The sequence below is a fragment of the Bombus affinis genome, chromosome 2, assembly GCF_024516045.1.
Source record: "Bombus affinis isolate iyBomAffi1 chromosome 2, iyBomAffi1.2, whole genome shotgun sequence".
NCBI classification, from domain to species: Eukaryota; Metazoa; Arthropoda; class Insecta; order Hymenoptera; family Apidae; genus Bombus; species Bombus affinis.
In genome coordinates, this window is record NC_066345.1 from 14575387 (window position 1) to 14597426 (window position 22040).

The following is a 22040-nucleotide window of genomic DNA, read 5'->3' on the forward strand; positions in this document are numbered from 1 at the left end:
AGTAAATATTAAAAAGTATTTAAAAATAAAAGAGAAACTAAAATTTGGAAAATCTGTTCACGGCAAATGCATCTATTTATTCGATATACGTAGCTACGTATGTTCCATATTTTTCGTAGTAATCTTGAGAATTATCGACCGATTCCGAATTCGCGTAACAATTTCAATTCCAAAGGGATATTAAATTATCGGTACCAGGACGAGCGTTCCAGTAAGACGCTTGTCAGGTTAATGAAATAATTTTGCTTAACTGGTTCCGCTGCACCGATGACAAGTTAATAAGGAACAGCTACAAACTTTCTTACATTCGAACGAGTTTCAATGGTTTCCATGTTTGCGTCGCTGCAAAGCGAGAAACGCGATCGTTTGACATCTAAAGGCGCGTTTGGAGTTTAAATTTTAGATGAAACGAGCAAAAACATAGAGCGCGGGTATACTTCTCATTACTTTCGCCAGCAACTTTACAATGAAACTACTAATAATAAACCATCTTCTTCTCGAGTTTTCAGGATTTTCAAGAGATTCTCGATACCCTAACAAAACTTTTTTCGCCCTTAATTTTTCATCTTCGCTACCTTTAGTGGCGTAAGAACATCTTCAACTGAAATCATCCTCTTGAAAACGAATATCGTCTGTACGAAGCATCACTGTGAAAATTCTAACGACATTCTAGCCATCGTACGAAAAAATTCATGTCGTTTATGAATATTCCACGCTCCGCAACCAACTCGTAACAATTCCGGAAATTCTGCAAAGCTCCAGACGACAGAAAAATTCCAACGATGGCAGATCAATTTTTAATTAAACGCCGAGTCCTCGACCTTGATTCATCGAGGTGCATTAAACATGCTACTTACGTAAATCAAAACTCTTTCGCTTCCTCTCCCATCCCCCACCCCCCCTCTCTCTCTCTCTCGTTTGCAATTTTTCGATGAAAAATTCACCAAGCCTCGTTCAGTATCTTTTCAACGAGCAACATCGTTCCCTTCGACCTTTGCAACCGTTTCAAACGAAAAATACGATTGTTTAGGAAAGCGAGTTTCTTTCAGATTTGCCACCTCGAACTTTTTAACGAGCCAAAATTCTGTGGCGGCACTCGACAAGCCAAATACCACCACTCGACACTAACTAGTGTCGGAAGACGGCAGCAAAAGTGGTTAACGTCTTAGGTTGCGAACGTTCGGAACCCGGGTTCGAATCCCGGCGACCGGAGTTCCGATTTTACTTCCACGCACCAAAAAAAAGGAGGAAAAATCAGCAGTACCCCGGCAGCGACAACATCTACAGCCCCCAGTGACAATTACAGCGGACTTAGGCCCAACTACTACACTATCTCACGCACGTCCAATATATATACAATTATAACTCACGGCCACCTCAATTCCAAAACGATGGCAAGGGAAGATCGCTATCGAGAAGCTTCAAATGAAAAAGCCTCTGACCGATGGTTCGATAGAAAATGAACTCGTCAGGTTTCAAGATGAAAGGAGCTGCTTGAATAGATGCTACGCCACTAATTTACTCGCAAGGATCCTGAGTATCGAGCGTATCAATCGCTGGCTTTGTTTCCTCTCTTTCAAAATTACGTTTTTCTATACAGACCGTGAGAAATTGCGCGGAGACGAGGAAAAATTGTCTCTGTTTTCGCAATTGGCTGAGGAATGCGGCACCTTCTTATCTTTGCCTTATAGAACCGTTTAAATTGCAATAAAAATAATTAATCTTGTGTTCCTCCTAATTTACTCTAGATACTTTTATTATAATGTATCTATATATGTGTGTGTGTGCGTGAAACAGAAAGAAATTGTCTGTGGTTTATGAAAATATTACGTAAATGACCATGGAAAGGATACGATAATTTTAATAGAAAATAAAATCACCTTGCAATTCAAACTCTGTGATTCAATTCGAGGGAAAAATTAATTGACAAATCACAGATAAATTAAGTAGGAAATCTTCGTTTAGTATTTATCAAAGAAGAATATATCGTATAAGTATACCATTGATCATATCTCGATGAATATCTTAATCTCGTTCATCCGATACTTCAATCGCGCAAATAATTTGAAATTATTTATTACATTGGAAGAAGCAAAGCCTGAATTCGTAAATTCTCCAAACAGATGTGACCCGTTTATTCGTTCTACGTGCTACGATATAAGAACGAATCCTAAATTCGTAAATTCATGTACTCGCGAGACAAAGCTACATCGTTTATTCACACTCTACTTCCCGCCTTACCAACCTCGGAAAACAAATTCCAACGATGAAAAAACGCTTGCACTTTACCTTCCGTAAGAGAACGACTCTTAAGTCAGAGCAAAACCGCGACGTAAATTATAGATAATTGCAGGCAGCAATAGTAAATAATTGTTTGGAAATTCGGTGCATTCGCCGCGGATTCGTTACGATATTTTCCGCGTCCGTGAACCACGTGCTGCGCTAATGGAACTCGTTCGCTCGTTTCACTTTCTCTAAACAACAAGAGAAAACCGGGTCTAACAAACGCGTTCTCCGGGCAACCTTTCTTTCGTGACGCTAAAAAGTCCACAGGACAGCGAAAAACGGAAAATGATAAATGAAAATGAAATTTCTCGGTCGGAAATTTTACATGCCAGTTCGATATTTTTAATTCGCGAGCGAGTTCCGCTTAACTCGTCGACGATCGTCGATGCAAACGGGTCAAGGTGGCGTGAGAACAAGCAGCATGAAAAACGATTTAATAGAAAAGCTCGGGAGGAAAAAAGCTCTTGATCTGTTCCGTTTTTCAACGATTCGAACGCTTCGATTCGGAATAATCGTCGAAGGGAAATCCTTGAAATTTAATGTACCGATTTAGAAATTGTTCTCTCTCTGGCTCTTTTCTCGCGTCCGTTTATTCGTAAAACGTTTCACATTATCGGAATAACAATGACAGATGTTCGATGAACAAAGTTACAAATACAGCAGAGAAGAGCGGGTTTATAAAAAGAAAGATATGAAATTTCGGGAGTGGAGAAAGAAGCGAGATAAATAGTAATTAAGAAAGGAAGTAAAAATTAAGCAAAACTTATTACAGTAGCGTTACTAGCGGAGCTTTAATCCTCGTGTGGCAAATAAATCGCGAACATCGACTCGCAGTCTCCGCTTTCAATTTCTACGATTTCTATCCTGGCAATAACAGTCTGCTAAAATATAAAATTCAAACGCAGCAGTATAACGCAGAATACAGAATTTCCCCACGTCTCGAACAATATTTTCCAGCCGAATAAAATAAAAATTATTTAGAATCGTATCGATTTCTCGCACAGCTGCACGTTTGCCAAATCGTACCGAACAATAACTCGGCTCGTCATAAGTTTCCATTCGCGTGGAAACAACGCGGGTTCAAAGTAGGTTGGAAAAATTTCGGCTAATAGCAGAAAATAGCGCAAAAAAAAACATAATGAAAACTAATTTTGCAAAAATTAAGCAAGAAAGAAACGTGTCGATAATTACTTTCTTACTGAATTATTATTCTTTTCCCTCGTTATTTTTCAAAACAATGATTTAACCAACTAGCGTTGTAACGTTTCTCACAAAACACTTTTAGGGGATTCATGAAATCGTATCGCTGACACAAAATATTCCACGCGCAAGAGGATAGCGACCACATTTTCCGCGAACGTGTGTATACGCATTTTCCGTGTTTCCTATGCGAATAATAAACCAGCAGAGCAAATAGTTTCCAGCATGCAGAGAACATGGTATTAAATTCCATACGCTGCCATACGAACAACAGGAATACCGTATCTATCAAACTGATTGTTTGAGAAATGAAATAAAATAGAGAATGGAATAAAAAAATTTCGTAATACTTCGTTAAAATTAACTTTCTATCTATTTCCTATTTGAACTGCATATTTCCATATAACGTTTCCATAGAAACGTTCGATCGATTCGAAAATTGGAGAATAACCGACAACGAATAAACAACGATATTTAACGCTTTACAAATTAACAACGTAAGAGAGAGTCGTACGGCATCGACTAAAATTAATTCTGCCTTTTTTCACCGGATACTAACGCTCTTATTTCAGTAGAAAAATGAATATAACAATTCTCTGTAACATATTCGGTGGCAACCAAGTGATTGCGGATTTTGTCATTAGGTGGTAATGAAAAAGTCGGCAATCACTTAGTTGCCAACACAATATCTCGAGACCATATCGTTTATTTCCATTGCTTTCGCTGTTCCGACGCAAAAAATGTACACATTGACATACCGAGTGTTGAAAGTTTTTTTCCTCGAAGGGAACTGATATTTTGTTTCTCGGACAAACACATGACCTTCTCTATTGGATTAAGTGACTGCGAATGTTGTCATTACCACCTAGAGACAATCACTTAGTTTCCAACCGAATAAAAAAGATCATGTGCTTATTCGAGAGACAAAATATCAATTCTCTTCGACTAAGATAACTTTTAACGTTCGAAATGTCAACGTGTACGCAAAACAACAACAAGCACAACCTACGCGTTGGAACAACGAAAACAATGGAAATAAACGATATGGCTATTACGTGTATTATATGTAGTTCACTAAGCGTAATTACCTGTTCGAATTTTGCAATTTCCTTTGTATATTATGCGCGTTATAATCTGAAACTTTCTCGCGCGTTTGTCGTATAGCAGCGACCAAGCAACCGTCCACCAACACGGACTAAATTTTTTCTATCTGTAAATTCAATCTGTTGGTAGCTGAAGGTAAATTGGAAGATGTTCGTTTAATCTTCCTTCTACGTTTTAGCGCACAGAGATGTCTGAAATTCCAAAGCAGGAAAAAGAAAAATGTGCAGAGGAGAACACGAATGCGGCTTTCAAGTTACCCTGCGAAAATAAAATGACCCAGAGACAGGCCACCGAAGCTTTCTGTGTTCCAAAAACGGAGAATGCGAGACTGAGCGCACGTCGAAACGCGCGGACCAAGAAAATATGAATTACTTTACTCGCGATGTACGTAAAAGTAAGATTTAAATAGAAACGTTTATCTCAACGCTTAAATATCTTTTTTTTTAATTATTAATCATTTAGACCGAAAAGAAATTTTCCTACGCAAATTGGAACATCTTTATTCTCGCAAATTATTGACTCTTACCGTCGGATGTGAGAAAATAAATTTCCCTCCTCTTTCCAAGTTTCATTTGTATTAGAAACTTCTTTCTAAATGTTCATTCTTATTGTAGCCTACCCAAAGCGCATATAACGTAACACAAAGAGCTTAGAGCGATCGGTACGACGTTAAAACAATTTTGGATTGGCAACTAAGTGATTGCGGATTTTGTCATTACAACCAATAATAAAATCCGCAATCACTTAGTTGCCAACCCAATAACAGCGCAATGTCCCTAGACGATTCTACGATCCGTGACTTTATGTCAGTTCGTTTCACGCTGCCACAATTCTGTCTCCTATCTTTTCTCACGCGAACGTTTCTTCTCCGTGACAATACACCGAACCATCGTGAAAACCGATAACACATGAAAAATACACGATTGGGTCTGGTCACGAATCGAACGCCGACTAGTCCCCATCCCATGGTCGTCATCATAGTTTCATCCAAAACCATAGCGTCAAACCGGTATACGGTTAATCGATAGAAAATGATCGTTCATGCAGATAATTAAGAAGAGATGACAGAACGATGATAGGACGACACGAATCACGATATTCCGATCGGTCAAGTGATAAAGGCCAGTTTGCTGTGTAGCTCGATAAATATCCGATCGACAACGCGCACCAACCTGCTACGTGTTACAACCCCTTGACAAAAGCTCGAGGTAGGGTAACGAGAGAGGGTAGAACCGTGGATCGATAACGCGACGAAGATGGTGTCTGCGAACAGGGATCAACGAATCGTGCGGTTATTACCGTCCAGGTACGACGTATGAGTTTCGTCGAACGTATTTCAGCAAAATAATGGCTTTTTTGAAACTCGTTCGATCAACCGATCGAGTAATTTTTGAAAATATGTACAGTCACTCGTGGAAAGTGTATACATGACGTACGATCCTATAGGAAGCTTTTATGAACATTATTACGTAAGCTATACGCGTTTGAAAGATTTCGAAGTTTTGTTAACATCGCGAGGAAACTCGACTGTCTTAAGAAATTTGCAAATATATATGGAAATTGGATTAACCAATTAGCTGTTGCTTTGAAAACTTTGAAAAGCGCGTAGCTATTGAATTGGCAACTAAGTGATTGTGGATTTTGTCATTAAATGGTATAACTTAGTTGCCAACCGAATAGAACGCGCGGCAAACAGTAAGCGATGACGAGTATACTCGTCAAAAGCAGCTAACTGGTTAACTTAACCAGTAGAAATATATTACAGAAAGGACACTTTTTTAAAAGTTACACCGAAATTTGGGATTTGCAATTATTTAAACGATTTAAAATAGAAGTAAGAAATTTTGTACGAAACATTTGATGCTTTTTAAATTGAATACAATCGTACAATGTGTGTGACGAAGATTGAGGAACAAGAAACAGAGAATATATCGTTCACCTTGTATCTCTGCTATATTCTTCGTTCTATAAGATCGATAGGTAAAAGCGGAATACGATTTTGAACGTTTCGATGGGGGAACTGATTTCGCGAAAATTCATTCCTTAACGATTTATAAGAATTTTCGAGGAAATCGCCTCTCGAAACGCTTCGAGCCTGCTTCGTTTGTATTTTTGGAACGCACGAATCGCTACCAGGGAATATTTGCTTCCATCTTGAGTTCAAGTGATGCGTTATTTTTTAACGCCACTCGAGGCGATCCTGTCGTTGGGCAGATGCATACGACGTTAAAAAAGAAAAAAAAAAGCCAGTTACATGCGCTTCTTCTGAACAGATCTTAAATTTTCCGACGTATTCGTGTTTCTAATTTTAAATATCATATCCGGCTCTTATTTCTTATTCCTCGTTCAGCCGTAAAAAAATAGGATCGCGTACGGTTAAACATTTATCGAGTTGGCAACTAAGTGATTGCGGATTTTGTCATTAGGTGGTATTGACAAAATCTGCAATCACTTAGTTGCCAAGCCAATAGTAAGTACACGCGTATATTATTTTCGTACAGAGATGTACGAGCATAATTAAATTAATATCGAAAATACATTGCAATGGAATGCTTTGCATCGTTGTCAGACTGTGGATTTTTATGCAAATACATATTTTTGAGAATTTAATTGAGAAAACAGAATCTACGTAGACAATTGTTTCATTCATTAACACTACAACTATCGATAATTAACACGAAGCTATTTCTACCAAAACCAATGAAAATGACTGGTCTTTAAAAAATACGTAATGATAGAATATTTTCATATTCATCGATTTATTACCTTTTTACAGAAGCAACTCCATGTTATATAGTAGATTTTTGGTTTTATTAATCCATCTGGGACCATGATCCCTAAACGAGATGATGAAAAATTTATAAAATTGTAAAGTCAGTCATTTTGACTGGTGTGATATTTCTAGTTTTAGCATCTAGCGATCGATCCGGAATTTTCCTGATAACTGATATCATCATATCGAATGATACGCAGTAAAAATTGGAAAAACGCGTGGCAAGTTGTACGAAACGAGGAAACTGGTTAATTGGAGTTCGATAAACGGATTGCAGGATCCTTTTACGCTTTGACAAGTACCAGTCATTTTGATTGGTATTGGTGTAAGTAGCCTTGATACAAAATTATCTTCAGCTTGAATACATAAAAAAACAAGGTAAAATTCATTATATTATTCTTTTAGTTATCGTTGCGGAAGTCATTGCATCATTGCGGAAAAAGATATAACACGAAGTAGGAATTTGAAAATAAAATTGACTGGTTTGGTAGTTCTAGTGTTAAATATCACAGATATTTTATACTTTGGATATTTTATATGGTTTCTGTGCATTTATGCAGATTTCCTATAACGCATAAAAATTCGCGGTCTAATTAACTATACGTTGATTAAATTGAAAACCTAAACGAAACGACAGATGTTTAGATTTACATGGTAAAGAATCGATGATCAATTTATCCATATGAATCGATATGTGTCCATTGGAATTTAAATACTTGATAGGAAATTTCTCTTACGTCACTTGTTTTGCAACGTGATTGATCGAAGTTTCTTATTTGTTCTCCAAGTTGCCGCAACGACTAAATATAGTTTGTTCCTTACGATAATAGCTTTCTTATCGGACAATAAATTCTGCTCGAATTATTTTCTCTTTCTGTAATTCGAAATATCGGTAAATCAGAATTTCATCGACGCTGTCCTCCTTCATCGAGAAACCCTAACAATCTAGTCTCGGAAAACATCACAAGTTTATTTTTAATTTATTTATTTAATTCTTAAATTTTTTTCGTCAAAATTTCTTTTCTCCTTTTTACCAAAATTTAACTACCTGACCTGTAATGTATATTTTAAAAAATTCCCGGTATTACGTTTCCTCGTAGTCCTAAGATTGGACAAAATTTTCTAACATCTACCAATTACCTGGTATCGATCTGTTTCAAAAGAAAACATAGAAATAAGTATGATATTTCAAGCAATTAATTTTTTCCTACACATGACTTCTCCAAAGAATTATATTCTTTCGCCTATTATATCACGTTTTATATGAAATAGACAGCGTCGTCGATCGTCCAAGTCAGCGAGATACGAGCGGAGCAATCTCTGATAACGTTTATCAACGACATGAAATTCCATTTTTCTTTCTTCTTTTCTGATTCTATCTTCGCGACGAACTTAACAGCCACGTATCTTCCGCTGTAAGTTCGACTCGAAGAGAAGAATCTTCACAGCGTTTTCCACGGCAACCGAAATGAATTTTTGTATGCAAATGGGGGACTCGGTTTCAAACGTAAAGATTCCAAGCGTACGTATTCGCGCGACCAAGGATTGAAGTTGTAAAGACAGGACAGAAAGTTTCCCAGCAAAACTGGAAGAGCTTGAAAGAACTTCAAGGAGCAAAGTTCTTAACCGACTTCTATCTTTTAATATCATTTTCGTACGTTTTAATTTTTACACCGTCCTCTTCCCTGCCATTTCATTTCAACGCGAGATATTCGAAAATTACGCTGATTGAATACATAAAATCGCATGCATCGCGGCAAATCAACAAACCCTGTGGAATTTTCGTTTTAAAATATTATTCATCGGATCGTGGAACTTGGCATCGTTATATTCGGCATCACGTTCCATTTGCATGCGAAAATTCATTACGCTATCACGTTCGTAAACATTTGTCGTATTTCATTAAACATACTAGGCTGTCCGAAAAGTTTCTTTCGTTTTATAAGGAAATAATAGACGCACGATGTTTTTTATTTTATATTAGTTTATCGAATTATGCAGGAACGTAATAATAGAAACATAACGAAATGGATGATACCTGATTCAATAAAATAATATAAAAGAGAAACTGTTCGTCTATTTTCATCTTACGAAACGAAAGAAACTTTCCGGACAACCCAGTAGATCCCATGAAACTTTACGATATGACGCTATTTTAAGGTAAACGTCCTACTACGTTTTATATGGAATATTTATATTTGAAATTGTTTGTTTTATCACACGGTCGAAAATCGATATTACTTTTCTATCCGCTGAACGAGCTTGTTTCATGCGAGTTGATATAAAATATCCCGTACGATCACAGTCCTAAAGGATTACATCCTTTTCGCCTGGTACAGCAATTGGTAACACGAGGCTCGCATTTCCAATAAAATTCCCGCGAAACATTTTTTAAAACAAACAAATATTTTTTAAAGTAGCTTTAAAACACTTTGACTGCCACGTTGGTCTAACTTCTTACAATTGTAAAAATTGAACGAAAATTCACAGTTAGGGCATTTTGAATATAACCGATAAATAGAAGACACTTCGAGATAAGAATCTTGCCATTTCAACCGAATGTTTCGTCGAAATTATAAAAATAATTATAATACTGTTTACTAAGATCTTCTACACGTTTCGACAATATATTCTGCACGTTTTGCTTACGACGAAATTACGAATGCGAATGGTTCGTTGAAATAAACGAAGCCTTGTTGTAATATGTCGCTATCGACTGTTACCAAGACGCCACAGTGGTCACCCGTGACCACCAATAAGATAAACCGTCCATTGAAGAAGAATATTGTCTTACATCATCAATTTATTATTATTTTGCCATTAAACGCTTTGAATAATAAAAATACTCCCCTGGCGTGCTGAGCGAAAAATGTGATTTCAACGTGGCAGTCAAAGTGTTAAAAGATGGTCGTACGTAACGTACTTAACGTCGTAAGTAGAATTTTATATTAATCAAATAGAACAAATGTATAAAATGGAATAATTAAATAAATTTCAAAAACAGTACGTTCAATTATAACAGATATAATTGTTGAGAATCGTGTGGATCTTAATTGGCGAAATAAAAGTAAAGGAACATTAAGACTACACTTGGAATTTATATTAAAATAGTTTTAGATTTATTTAATAAACGATTTCCACGATCTTCGTCGATATACATTTGCACGCGTCTCAGCATTTCCTTTGTCTCACCATCTTCCATACCACACTGCCAACGGAACAGTTACATTCGTCTGTTTTTAGAGACGCCATGCACACACGTACTTCCACACAATCGTATTCACATACGTGTGTCACTACTACGCGGCCAATCTAATCTAACACACAAAATTATACGTATCTCGATAAAAATAAACATTGCGTGTACTATAAGCTTATAAATTAAAATTTAAATTAAAAAATTAAGATAAGCTATCCTTCGTCATGAACTAACAATTTGCCACGTCCTTTTTACTGAAAAGATGGCCGACTATTGGCCCAACTTATATCACGTTGACTGTGTCACGACCGGCACACTTCGAGTCCGATGGACTGATGACGGAGATAAAGTTGTGGCAACAATGTATATCGCCGAAGTGCCTAATGAGCCATCGATATCCCAACGGTCCTTCCTCCGAATGTTCTAGAAAAAGGCGTACGTGGCAACGGTCCCGGACGCCTAACAAACGCGTGGATAGTGGGGATATTGAGGGGTGACAAAGAAAAAAGAAACAGATCCAATCGAAAGTCAAATTGTATGAGCTTCAGTCTTGGAAAGTCACGGCTGCAGTTCAGAACCAAATCGTAATTAGTGTAAACCAAGTGTTCAAAAATAAATTCTCTTTTTATTTTTTTATATTTTATTTTTCTTTTCATCCGAGATTTCCTTTTTTTTTTCTTTTTTATTTTACGTGACAACTGCCACGCGTGTTTTCACTGAAATCTCCGTCAGGCGCAGTACCAAGCGTTCCCTGCTAGGTACTTCCATCGATATTTTAATAATGCGAGTAAATAATTCTTTTAATAAACCATTTTCGTATTACTTTTATAGCAATTCAATAGTTTTATTGTTTCCTCTAGAATATCTTTTCAAATACCTACGAGGATCCTTCGCAGGTAATCAAATAAACGTCACTCGAATACGGGTGACGCGGCCCTACCGGAAACTTTACTGTCACCCGAATACGGGTGTCGTGGCAGTCAACGTGATATAGGTTGGTAAGCAAGTGCACAAGTAACAGTGTAAGCCAGAAGGAACAGAATGAAAAATTGCACGATGCCGCAAACCAGGCGGTCAGTAAATCTGCCAGTTGGCCGTATGGCATGATGAATAACTGGAAAACGTCATAACCGTATGTCATCGGTAAACGGGAATATCATAAATCGATTGATTTCGACCTCGACCAGAGAATTTTGGTGTCTAGCTATTTTACACGTACAGATATAGCTGTGCTTATAAATATCACGACAAATTACTGGTCTCACACGAAACGTGATAATTGATTCAGATTATTGGAGAAACGATTAATCGGGTCAGCTCTGTCTTTCCATTCGTACGTACCTTCTATTCGAATATAAACGACAGTGTGCAAACACGATAAGTAACATTTACTTTCTTCCATCTTTTATAAAAGAAAATTTTTTAATTCAACCTGCTATCAACCATACAGTACCATATCATCTAAAGAACTTGCTCGTTTGATCAGGAATTAAATATGTATTTTTACTATCTTATATCATATTGATGAATGTACGTCATTTTATTGATCTCGAGAGACAACACACATTGTCTACCATATAACTACATTGTTGCTTAAAAAATTGTTTTATTTAATTTAGCAACTAAATATGTATCCTTGCTATCTGTATCATATTCTTGTCATTTAGTTAGCTTCATACGAAACTTTCTGCATTTATCGTCTATCGCGGAAAGGCAATATTATCTTTAGTCACAGTCGGTTGCTTCTCTTTTCAACGAATTGTAAATCATATCAAAATATCTTCTCTCTCGGTCACCGAATGATATAGAAATACGAAAATCAACAATTATACACACAATATCATATCTTTCCCGAGTGGTCTTTTGATTATCTATGCTTTGTCGTCGAGTATTTTACAAAAACCGTAAAAAATCTCGCCAGGAAGTGTACGAACTCGTACTTTGCCAATGTCGCAAAAATTCACAGAACATTCTGTACAAACGTACCGGATGCTTTTATTTAACCGCGCCACGTTTCTCCAGTCATTCTCCAGCGAATTATACTTTTCTAACATCGAGAAATATTGGGTTGGCAACTAAGTGATTGCGGATTTTGCCATTAGGTGGTATTGACATGATCCGCAATCACTTAGTTGCCGATCCAATATGTTCACAGTTCGGACAAAGTATGAAAAGAAATCTGATTGGCGTGCACAATCTTCCCTTTCAATTTTGCGTTGCAAATATCACACGATCTGTTTATTCGCCAAAGAAGCGAGAAGCAAAACTCGAATGTAGAAATCAAAATTCATGTTCGATTATAAAAGTGGAAATACCATGTACATAAAAGTTTGTTGTAGTATACAGATTTTTATCAAGACAAATCTCCTAATTTCTCTCTGTACGTTGCAATAAAAATAAACGTAATTCGCCACTAGTAAACCTTAAATAGAAGAAAGAAGAAATAACAAAAAGAAGAGAGAGAGAGAAGACTGAAATATAAAAATTTTAGAAACGTAGCTAAGTTAAGGTCTGTCTATCCGTAGAGGCTCAACATCTGCACATTAGTCACAGAGAATCGACGTTTACGGACTCGAGAACTCCAAGATCCGCGTCAGCGTACAAGGAATCGGTAGCTTTGAACTCGCGGAAACCTCCCGCGGAATCCTTGGCCCAGATATTCGGCACGTGATCGAACGCCTGGTCAGCGTTTGCACGTAATCGACTAACCCCCGTTATAGGATAAGAAAACGATGACACAGAAGTAGTGGATCGTGATAGAGAATCGTTCCGCAACCTCGTCGTTCTTCCTGGAATGTGCCAATCGAATCGATTCGATCCCATTCAGTACGATCTTGCCGTTCGATTCGATTTACTCTTGTCAACCTTTGATACAAGACGCTCGAACCAAGCATATTGAATGTCTAAAACGATCGACGATATCGCGTTCCGGCACCCCATTCGATGTACTGCGTCTTCTTTTCATCCTTTTTGAGAATTCGAAACAACATGGAAGACCGTTCGATTGGATCCTTCCCGCGTTACATTTCTTTCCTTCGAGAACTATGCTTGCGATCAAATAACCGACGAAATATGAGGAAAGAATTTGTTATCAATACGACTGGATTATGGCGCGCTTTAAACAGCGCGAGATATGTGCAACTGCCAACGTTAATATTCGCACACGATATTGCCTTTATATTTGTTGGTTTGTATAAGAAGGGACGATTTAAATATGTTATTAAATATGTGTTAAATATGTTGTGTAATGTTACTTGTTTGACGAGAATATGAATCATTTATTCTAGCTTGAAAATAGGTGAACAGTTGGTTCCTGACGATGACGATTTAATTTAACGTAAGCAATTGTAACAGATGTAATATTCGAAATTAGTAACAAGTCAGAGAAAATTAGCAACGAGTGGCCGAGAAGGCAGAGAGGAGCGATCGTTACTCTTCGCTCGAACGTTTCCTCTCGATTTATTTTTATTTCCTTAATTATTCGATGACGGTGAGTAATTATCGGGGAGAGTGCACTTCTCCCTGAATAGCGGTGCCTGTTGATAATCCGCGCTATTAGAGGCCAGCCTCTATGTACTAACACGTCATCGATCTTTTTCCCCCTGTGTTCGTGGCTCCATTTCGATGGATAGAACTGATTCGAGATCTCTATCCTACAGATGTAGTCGATTCGAAATGAAAAACGACCTTCTGTCCGTGTTTTAACCTTTCAAACTCCTATATTAATCAATCGAATCCTATTACGTTCGCACGTTTAGCACGTTTCCGACCCTATCGTATTCAAAAATCTCTCGATCGATATCACGTTAAAAAAATTTATCATTTCGATCTTATTTCAAATCACACTAAAAACATATAAAAAATATATATATTACCCGAGATAAATAAACTTCACCTCGCGTAATATTTTTAAAAGCATGTTCAATGTAAAATTGAAAAGAAAAATCGTACGTACCAATAACACTTTTCCGTATTTTGTCCACACTGAAGGTATTTTTTAAGGTTAAAAAAGTATAATCGATGGAGAGAACGATCGAAAGAACAGAGTTAACCTAGCAGCGGTCCGCGCGTAAAAGTCACGGACAATGGTAATGGCGACGCTTTAACGGCGTGTCCACGATCAACGTGCGTGTTAACGATATGTCGATTCCGAGGTAAACCGTATTACGTCAAAACACTGACAAACGCACGCATATCATGCTGCTCCGTCAACGGATTGGAGAACATTCTTCAAAGGACAAGAGACGAAGGAAATAAAAGTAAAAAAGATTCTATACGTATGGGCCGGTCACAGGTTAAATTGGTTAACTTCACGGAACAAAAAGCAGAGAAAATTAATGAAAATTATACAAGACAAGTATCGATCAAGCGCTTCGGCATTAAGCCGATTTATAAAATTTTAAAAAGCAGAGTTGAGACTCAAAAATCGAATACGCGCGAAAAAGAAATTTTCCTTTATGTATTGAAAGCGACAAGGTGACACGTAAACGTCATCGTTACGTTATCATTCCACCTGTGCGCTCGTTGCTGCATTCACGATCGTTATCGAATATCGTTTCAACTGTTTACAAGTACACACACACACACGTACACGCATCGTGAAATCAAGTATAATAAGCAGACTGCGGATTTTTATGGTCCTGTGGAAAATTTAAAAGTGCAAAAAATATACAAAATGCATGTAAATAAAATACAGAAGACATTCAAAGTGAAACATTTATTATAATTTTTTAGTAGGTGAAATAAATCTTCATGCAGATTTTATTATTTTAGTGATGTTGATAAAAATATGAAGCTGCATAAAAATACGCAATCTAGTAACAGGACATTCGAGAAATCGATGAAAAATGAAAAAATCTTAGCGCAAGATACTTGAAACGTACGATTTTGTTATCGAGTCGTTGTGATAGCGCGAAATCTAATCGAGATAGCCATTGCGACCAGTCGAACTCGTAAGAATCACTCGTCCGATCGATCGAAATTCGACGTCGGAAGGCCAACACGAGTAACGTCACTTTTAGTCACATGTTTGTTCTTTGTCACGCGGTTTTACCGTGCGACAACTGACGGCCAACGATTTCATGTTTTCTTTTTAGACAAACGCGAATAATAAAGAAACACGCGAATCATCCATTCATTCATAATTATTTTCTATTCTAGCAAGTTCGAGTTCAAGAACTTTAACTTCATTATTTTATGATATGTTTAGATACTACGTTAGTCAGCATTAGATATTTGCTACTGCAATACTATGTCAACTGTGAAATACACAAATTACGCGTAACTGTAATTATGTAATTCTCGATATGACGAAACGGAACAAAAATTCTATATATTACAAGTACAATCTGTCATGCTACATAGAATAGGCATTTATATGATATTACAAAATAAGATTCGCATAATTGAACTAATAAATATTTGACAAGTTACGAGTTACGAGTATCAATAAATTCCTTTGCATAACAGCACCAAATTTGACAATTTAATTGCCCTTATTCGATATAAATTTAAATTGTGGAAATTTGGTGCAAGAGAAGTCTATAATCTAGAGAACTTGTCACTTGTCACTTGTCAATTCACCATATGATATTATTAATTAGTAAATTATTGTGCAAGGGGGTCCCAGATGTCAATCCAAGCATCGAGATGAAAGGAGAGGCAACGATCCCTGAAACGGTCCGTGACTTTCTGTGCTTTGTATAAAGGAGCGACAGAGATTCAACTAGTAAACACTAGAGAAGTGGGTCTCGTAGACTGAGCTCTCCTCTTCATCTCATGCACGCTTTTTAACCAGGCGTAAAGTATCGATACGGGCGCGAGATAAAGTAACGTGAGACACGATAAATAGATGCAGTATAGCGTAGCAGGTGAAAAACACGTTCGTATCGTTGAGACGATAGAAAGAAAAAAACAAAAAATGTCACTGTCAAAACGTACTCCGACCGTAAATACCAAAGGTCGATTTCGAAATCATTAACCGGATAAATACAATGATCCAACGTGAATCAAAATTGGCAAGTGATAGAATGATTATTAAAGAGACATGGTAAAATAATGATACTTTATTTTCAGATGTACGTACCTCTGCGATTGAACGGCCGAACCCGAACGGCAACCTTTATTTTATCCGTAGCCATGATTTCACACCGGTAACGCGCACTGTATATCCCGATCACAAGGAACTACTCGATGCTTTTGTTGTACACAAATACGATATTCACACGATCTTCATAGCGCTACATTATTCTCAACCCATACCGCGAACTTTTCATTCTTTCAAACGGCACTACGTCTCACCGAGCCCATGACACACTTCGCCATATTGCTTGAAGCTCGTCGTGCGCCAGACGACAGTCGTCCTATCGAGTGAACGTGCTTCCGAGAACTGCCGCTAGGAACGCTCGCGAGCCGAAAGTCCTATGACGTCACGTGTTCTGAGCCATCTGTCATCTGGTGACCGAATATGAAACTAAAGGACAGCAAATTATTCGATCGATGGAGAAAGGTTACACGGCAACAAATCACCGCGCGATTTGAAACGTTCGTATATTTTTACACAGTAAAATGTACACATACGATAAAGTTCTATGACAATACTTATGAAAAACTTATAAAGTTTATATAATATATACAAAATTATAAGAGTTATTGCTTTGCATATTACGATAATATCGTTGCCTAATGTTCTTACAATATTTAAATATGAGTTACGAGTATTCCGGCTTCTAAACTAAATAACTCTATTATATACAATCACGAAAATCAATAACGAATTATTTTTTGGTACTCATTATGGTAATTGTCAGACACAAAACATGATTCATCATTCGAAATACAAAAAGAATAAAAAACTATATCTTATATCTTTTTACAGCAACAAATTTCAAATTCAATTCGGTTTATCACTATCGTAATGATATTATAGATATATCGATTTATCAAAAACATAACAATATTATCAATAACCTTATCGATAGCAGCAGCTCTATTTTTTATACCACAAGTCGAAGCATAAAAGCACGTAAATAAAGACACGTGATCAACATCTAGGGGAAAAAGGATTAAATTCACTATCTTGAGATATTAAATAGAAAAATATTTTTCTAAACATTAACCTCTTAAGTATACAAATCGAATACGTTCATCAAGTTTACAAATTCAATTTAAACATTTCCTATAATGATACGAAGTAGTCCCTAAAGATTATACTTCACTAGCAATTATCAGCCAATAGCTGATATACATAGTATACGAAATATACACACATTATTACATGTATTTCTTTGACAATTTTTGGCGGTAAACCAATTTATTTTTAGATAATTATGCACTGATTCGCTTTTAAATAATTATTCAACAACATAATAATCAGTTTGTGTTTAATATTGTAGGTATCTTATCAATCTGAGGTGTTATCAATGATTATTAAATTTACCAAAGTAATAAGCTGTTCTTCAGAACATCCATCATACCCTGTATCTAATCTTCTGCAACATCGTTCAAATTCCTCATGGCGTTGCGCAAAACCAGGAGAAATGCTTGCAACTGTTATTTTTCAACTGGCAGAATCATCTTGTATCACAGGTTTAGACATTGGCAATTATCGTAGTTGCGTAGTAGTTGTTACTGCTTCTACAGCATCAGAACCTGACACATGGCTTCCGATTGTGAACCATCAATTCTTAACACATGATGAAGCTGCAAATGGCAAATTTAGAGATCAAGTACAGATATTTACAAAAAAAGACCTAAATCCGGACACAATAAAAATAAAGTTTGATCGTGTAAAAGTAACTTGCATGCAGTCAGCGAATTTAAAAGAATTATTTGGACTGTCCTTCATTGAATTAAAAACAGAAGTTGTACTTGATCTGGGATTAGATATTTTTGGAAGATTCAAATTGAAAAATCCTGAGGAAAATAACATTGATGACATTAAAGAAAGGTATATGAAAATGATTGGCCACAAGAAAACAGATTATAAGGCTGAATTGCTTGCAAAAGTTAAAGAAACAGGTATGAGTAATTTTTCTAAGCGACAAGAAGAGGATAGAGAACCAATGAAAAGGCCATTATTGCAAAAGTTGGAAGCTGGCAAAACAGAAGAAGTATTTGGGACTAGGAACAAAGATTCTGATAGTTCAACTTCAATGAATGATACTAAACATAAAAATGAAAAAGTTAGAAATGATAAACCAGTAGTAAGAACTCCATTTGGTGATGTTGTATCTTCAACTTCAGTTAAAGAAAATAAAAATGATATAAAGAAAAATGACAGCCAAGAAAATAGTACAATTTCAAGAAAACGTACTTTATCTCCTGAACAAAGTTCCTCAAAACAGAATAAAAGAAAACAAAATTGTTCTCAATGCCAAGATGAAAACAAACTATGTAATAACTGTGGAAAGTTACCAAAACCTAAGACAATAATTACACCTAAAAAACCTGTGAAAGAACCAAAAAAATCATTTTCAAAGCTTTTTGAAGATGTATCATTTTCACTTAGTGGATATGTTAATCCACAGAGAGATGAAATTAGGAAAAAAGCTCTTCAAATGGGTGCAAGATATATTGCTGATCCTAACACAACTAATAAAAGATGCACTCATTTAATCTGTGCCTTTAAGAATACACCCAAGTATCAACAATTAAAGGGCCACTCTAAAGTTGTCTCACACACCTTTGTTGAAAAATGTTTTAGTGAAAAGATAAGGTAAGATAGCACAAAACTATAACAAATAAATAAATAAATAAATTAATACTACATAGTAAATAACCTTTTTCTAGATTTCCTTGGAGACGATATGCCCTAGATACCAAAGACAGTGCTGAACCAGAAAGTGAAGAAGAGATTTTAAGTAGTTCATCTCCACTCAATGCATTTGAAGAGGATACGGATTCAGATTCTTATTACTGAGATCAATATTTTTATATTTTTTATGTGTTGAAAATAAGTGCTGGTACAGAACTCAATATATATGTACATAATAAATATAATTATTTAATATATTAGTTCTTATACAAAATTCGCTTGTTACTAATATTACAATTATTACTGTAATAATAACGAATTTTGTTTATTACACATGCTCCGTTACCAATTAAAATTAAAATAGATATGTTCATGTAATTGAGTGTTTTAACAAAAGAGATACGTTCCTTGGATATCATAACAAGAATTTAAATTTAGAAATATTTTCAAAGATTCAATTGTTTGGCGGTAATGCGCATTATCGCAAAATCATATCAACTAAAACTAAAAAAATCATGATTTGAATACACAAAATTTTTGGCGATATATTGCGATGATTTAAAATACAATTTAACTTTTTTTAAATTAATAATGGATGATCATTGAAACGTTATACCGGTTCCGGAAAATAAATCGTCAATTGCATTCAAACACCAATGGCGTAAACTTATAAACTTCAAAACTCGTCTGTCACTCAGATACCAAAATGGGTGATACAAGGAATGTCTTTGGCTTTGAACTTATACAAGAAATATATAATAGCCAGATTACAAAAAAGGAAGATGTTTTAATATTATTCGTTCATTGGTATCTTATAAAATATGGATTCAGATGTATTGGAATCGGCGATTCTGTAAGTTGTTAAAGAACAGTGCTTTATAAAATATTGCGCAATTCTAATGCTTTATGTTGTAATATTTTTTTTGCAAATTTATTCGTATAATTAAGAAAGAAGGTACATATATAAGTTCTTATTGAAATTTTGTAGTGCATAACCTGTACTAATCTCCATTTCGGCATGTCCAGTGTAATAAATGATTTATAATACGATTTTAATGTAGGTACAAATATTGTCATTGTATAAGCTTGAAGATGTAGTGAAGTGCAGTGAAACTTCTATCCCAGCACTATTATAATATATATAAAAATTGTAGGAATAGAGTAATCTTCTAGTGATAATTACAAAAGGTTTTATTTTTTTTGTATCAGAAAGCATTTGAACCAACAGAAAAAGGATCACAGTTACTTCCAGAAGGATGGAACACACGTCCAAATTATGCATTACGTTATATAAAGGACAGCAAATTGTTCATATTTCATGGTATAAAGTCTGATGAAGATTTACTTATAAATTTGTTGGTAATTTAAATTACATAATATGTTACACGTTATAAGGCAATCTGTCTTATCTACAATGACAAAATAATAACTGTAAATATTTTATTTTGCAGAAAGTCGATGATCAAAATGTGTCCAATGTTCAATTTCCAATTAATCAGACTGTAAATGAACTTCATGGAGCTTTAGAATCTGTAATACCTTCATATCAAAATGTTATAAATGTAATTCAGGAAGATCTTATACATGCATTGATTCCTGGCAATATGGTCGTAAATTCTACTCAAACAAGCTCTACAAATGATCGATCAAGAGACAATCCATTAAGGGTAGGAGAGCCGACATGTCCACCGTCTGCATCATATCCATGGTAATATTCGCATCGATTCATAAGAAAACTATGAGTAATTTTATATAAAAAGAAATGTCTGTTATCATCTTTGTATAATAAAGGCTGACAGGGAGATAAAAAGAGAAGAATCGATGCGATTTTAATATATTAAATTTACAAATAACATGTTTGAAACATCTTTACAGAATTTTCATAATTCCGATGATATAAATCTGGACGACTTGTCATCAATTTTTGAATTTTAAATCTTTACCGTTTAATTTCAAGCATGAAAAAGCAATCCTCTTGAGAATTAAAAATCTTACATTTTACGAATACAATTGATCCTGCAAACGTGATTGGTATAAACATTTTTATTTTCTCCATGACATGCCTAAAATAATTATACTCTCTTTGCAATACTACAGGAACATTATGTAAAGCAAACAATAACTTTATGCCAATATTTTATGTTGGAACCTTGTTAAAATATTTGTTTAAAATTTTAAAGGAACCGTGATGCTGATCCTTTAAGAGTAGGCGCTGCAGATTTAAATCCATTTGCCCAGGGTAGTGGTATGATTTTTGATCCATTTTCATCACAACGTAATCGTATGAACCCATCTAGACCTGGTTTAGGAGTTCCTGGTAGACTACCACCGTAAGTAAATAATAAAGAAATATAAAAGATATGTTTTTATTTGTATTAACACTGCCGTTTTCGTTATTATCTTATTATAGAGGTGCAGTACCACCATTTGCAAAATTTGATCCTTTTGGCCCGCCAGACATTAATCAACCAAGACCACGTCGTGATCCAGACAACGACCATTTACCTCCACCAGGATACGACGATATGTTTATGTAAAACAGCAGAACAAAATGTAAGAAATAAAACAAGTATACTTACCTAAACCATAGTTTCGTGCAGATTATTATATTAATATACTTCTAATTTTATAAAAAAGAAAGAAAAAAAAAATTGTAGTATAACAAGTTATTTGAAATAAACGATTTTCATTCGCTTGCAAAAGAAAAGTTGTAGTGAAACATT

The 22040-nt window shown here is 35.6% G+C and overlaps 3 protein-coding genes across 15 annotated transcripts in view; 2 read left to right on the plus strand and 1 right to left on the minus strand.

Moving 5' to 3' along the window:
- Positions 1–16920, minus strand: part of LOC126926294 (kinesin-like protein KIF13B) — a 160385-nt gene extending 143465 nt beyond the window's left edge. For 8 of the 13 annotated variants that reach the window (XM_050742590.1, XM_050742602.1, XM_050742645.1 and 5 more), the window contains exon 1: positions 16648–16919. In XM_050742590.1, coding sequence (XP_050598547.1) covers positions 16648–16702 — 55 coding nt within the window. In that variant the 5' untranslated portion in view covers positions 16703–16919. Of the gene's footprint in view, positions 1–16647 lie in introns of all 13 variants that reach the window. The other 5 variants (XM_050742658.1, XM_050742648.1, XM_050742626.1 and 2 more) reach the window with 2 other exon arrangements.
- Positions 16921–17446: 526 nt separating this feature from the next.
- On the plus strand, positions 17447–19572 carry LOC126926519 (DNA repair protein XRCC1). The gene is made up of 3 exons (XM_050742840.1): positions 17447–17864; positions 17957–19278; positions 19353–19572. The coding sequence occupies exons 2-3, from the start codon at positions 17984–17986 to the stop codon at positions 19480–19482; spliced, it is 1425 nt and encodes a 474-aa protein (XP_050598797.1). The 5' UTR covers positions 17447–17864; positions 17957–17983; the 3' UTR covers positions 19483–19572.
- A 365-nt stretch (positions 19573–19937) lies between these two features.
- On the plus strand, positions 19938–21901 carry LOC126926614 (proteasome inhibitor PI31 subunit). Its single transcript, XM_050743012.1, has 5 exons — positions 19938–20170; positions 20527–20676; positions 20769–21025; positions 21498–21647; positions 21728–21901. Exons 1-5 carry the CDS (start codon positions 20024–20026, stop codon positions 21852–21854), a joined length of 831 nt encoding a protein of 276 aa, XP_050598969.1. The 5' UTR covers positions 19938–20023; the 3' UTR covers positions 21855–21901.
- Positions 21902–22040: the final 139 nt, after the last annotated feature.

What these genes read in the sequence shown, in the direction of transcription:
- LOC126926519 (XM_050742840.1), top strand. Translation starts at nt 17,984, where the DNA reads ATGATTATTAAATTTACCAAAGTAATAAGCTGTTCTTCAGAACATCCA. An exon ending in TGTTTTAGTGAAAAGATAAG is followed by an intron (nt 19,279 to 19,352) that starts GTAAGATAGCAC and finishes ACCTTTTTCTAG; the next exon opens with ATTTCCTTGGAGACGATATG.
- LOC126926614 (XM_050743012.1), top strand. Translation starts at nt 20,024, where the DNA reads ATGGGTGATACAAGGAATGTCTTTGGCTTTGAACTTATACAAGAAATA. An exon ending in GTATTGGAATCGGCGATTCT is followed by an intron (nt 20,171 to 20,526) that starts GTAAGTTGTTAA and finishes TTTTTGTATCAG; the next exon opens with AAAGCATTTGAACCAACAGA. An exon ending in CCGTCTGCATCATATCCATG is followed by an intron (nt 21,026 to 21,497) that starts GTAATATTCGCA and finishes AAAATTTTAAAG; the next exon opens with GAACCGTGATGCTGATCCTT.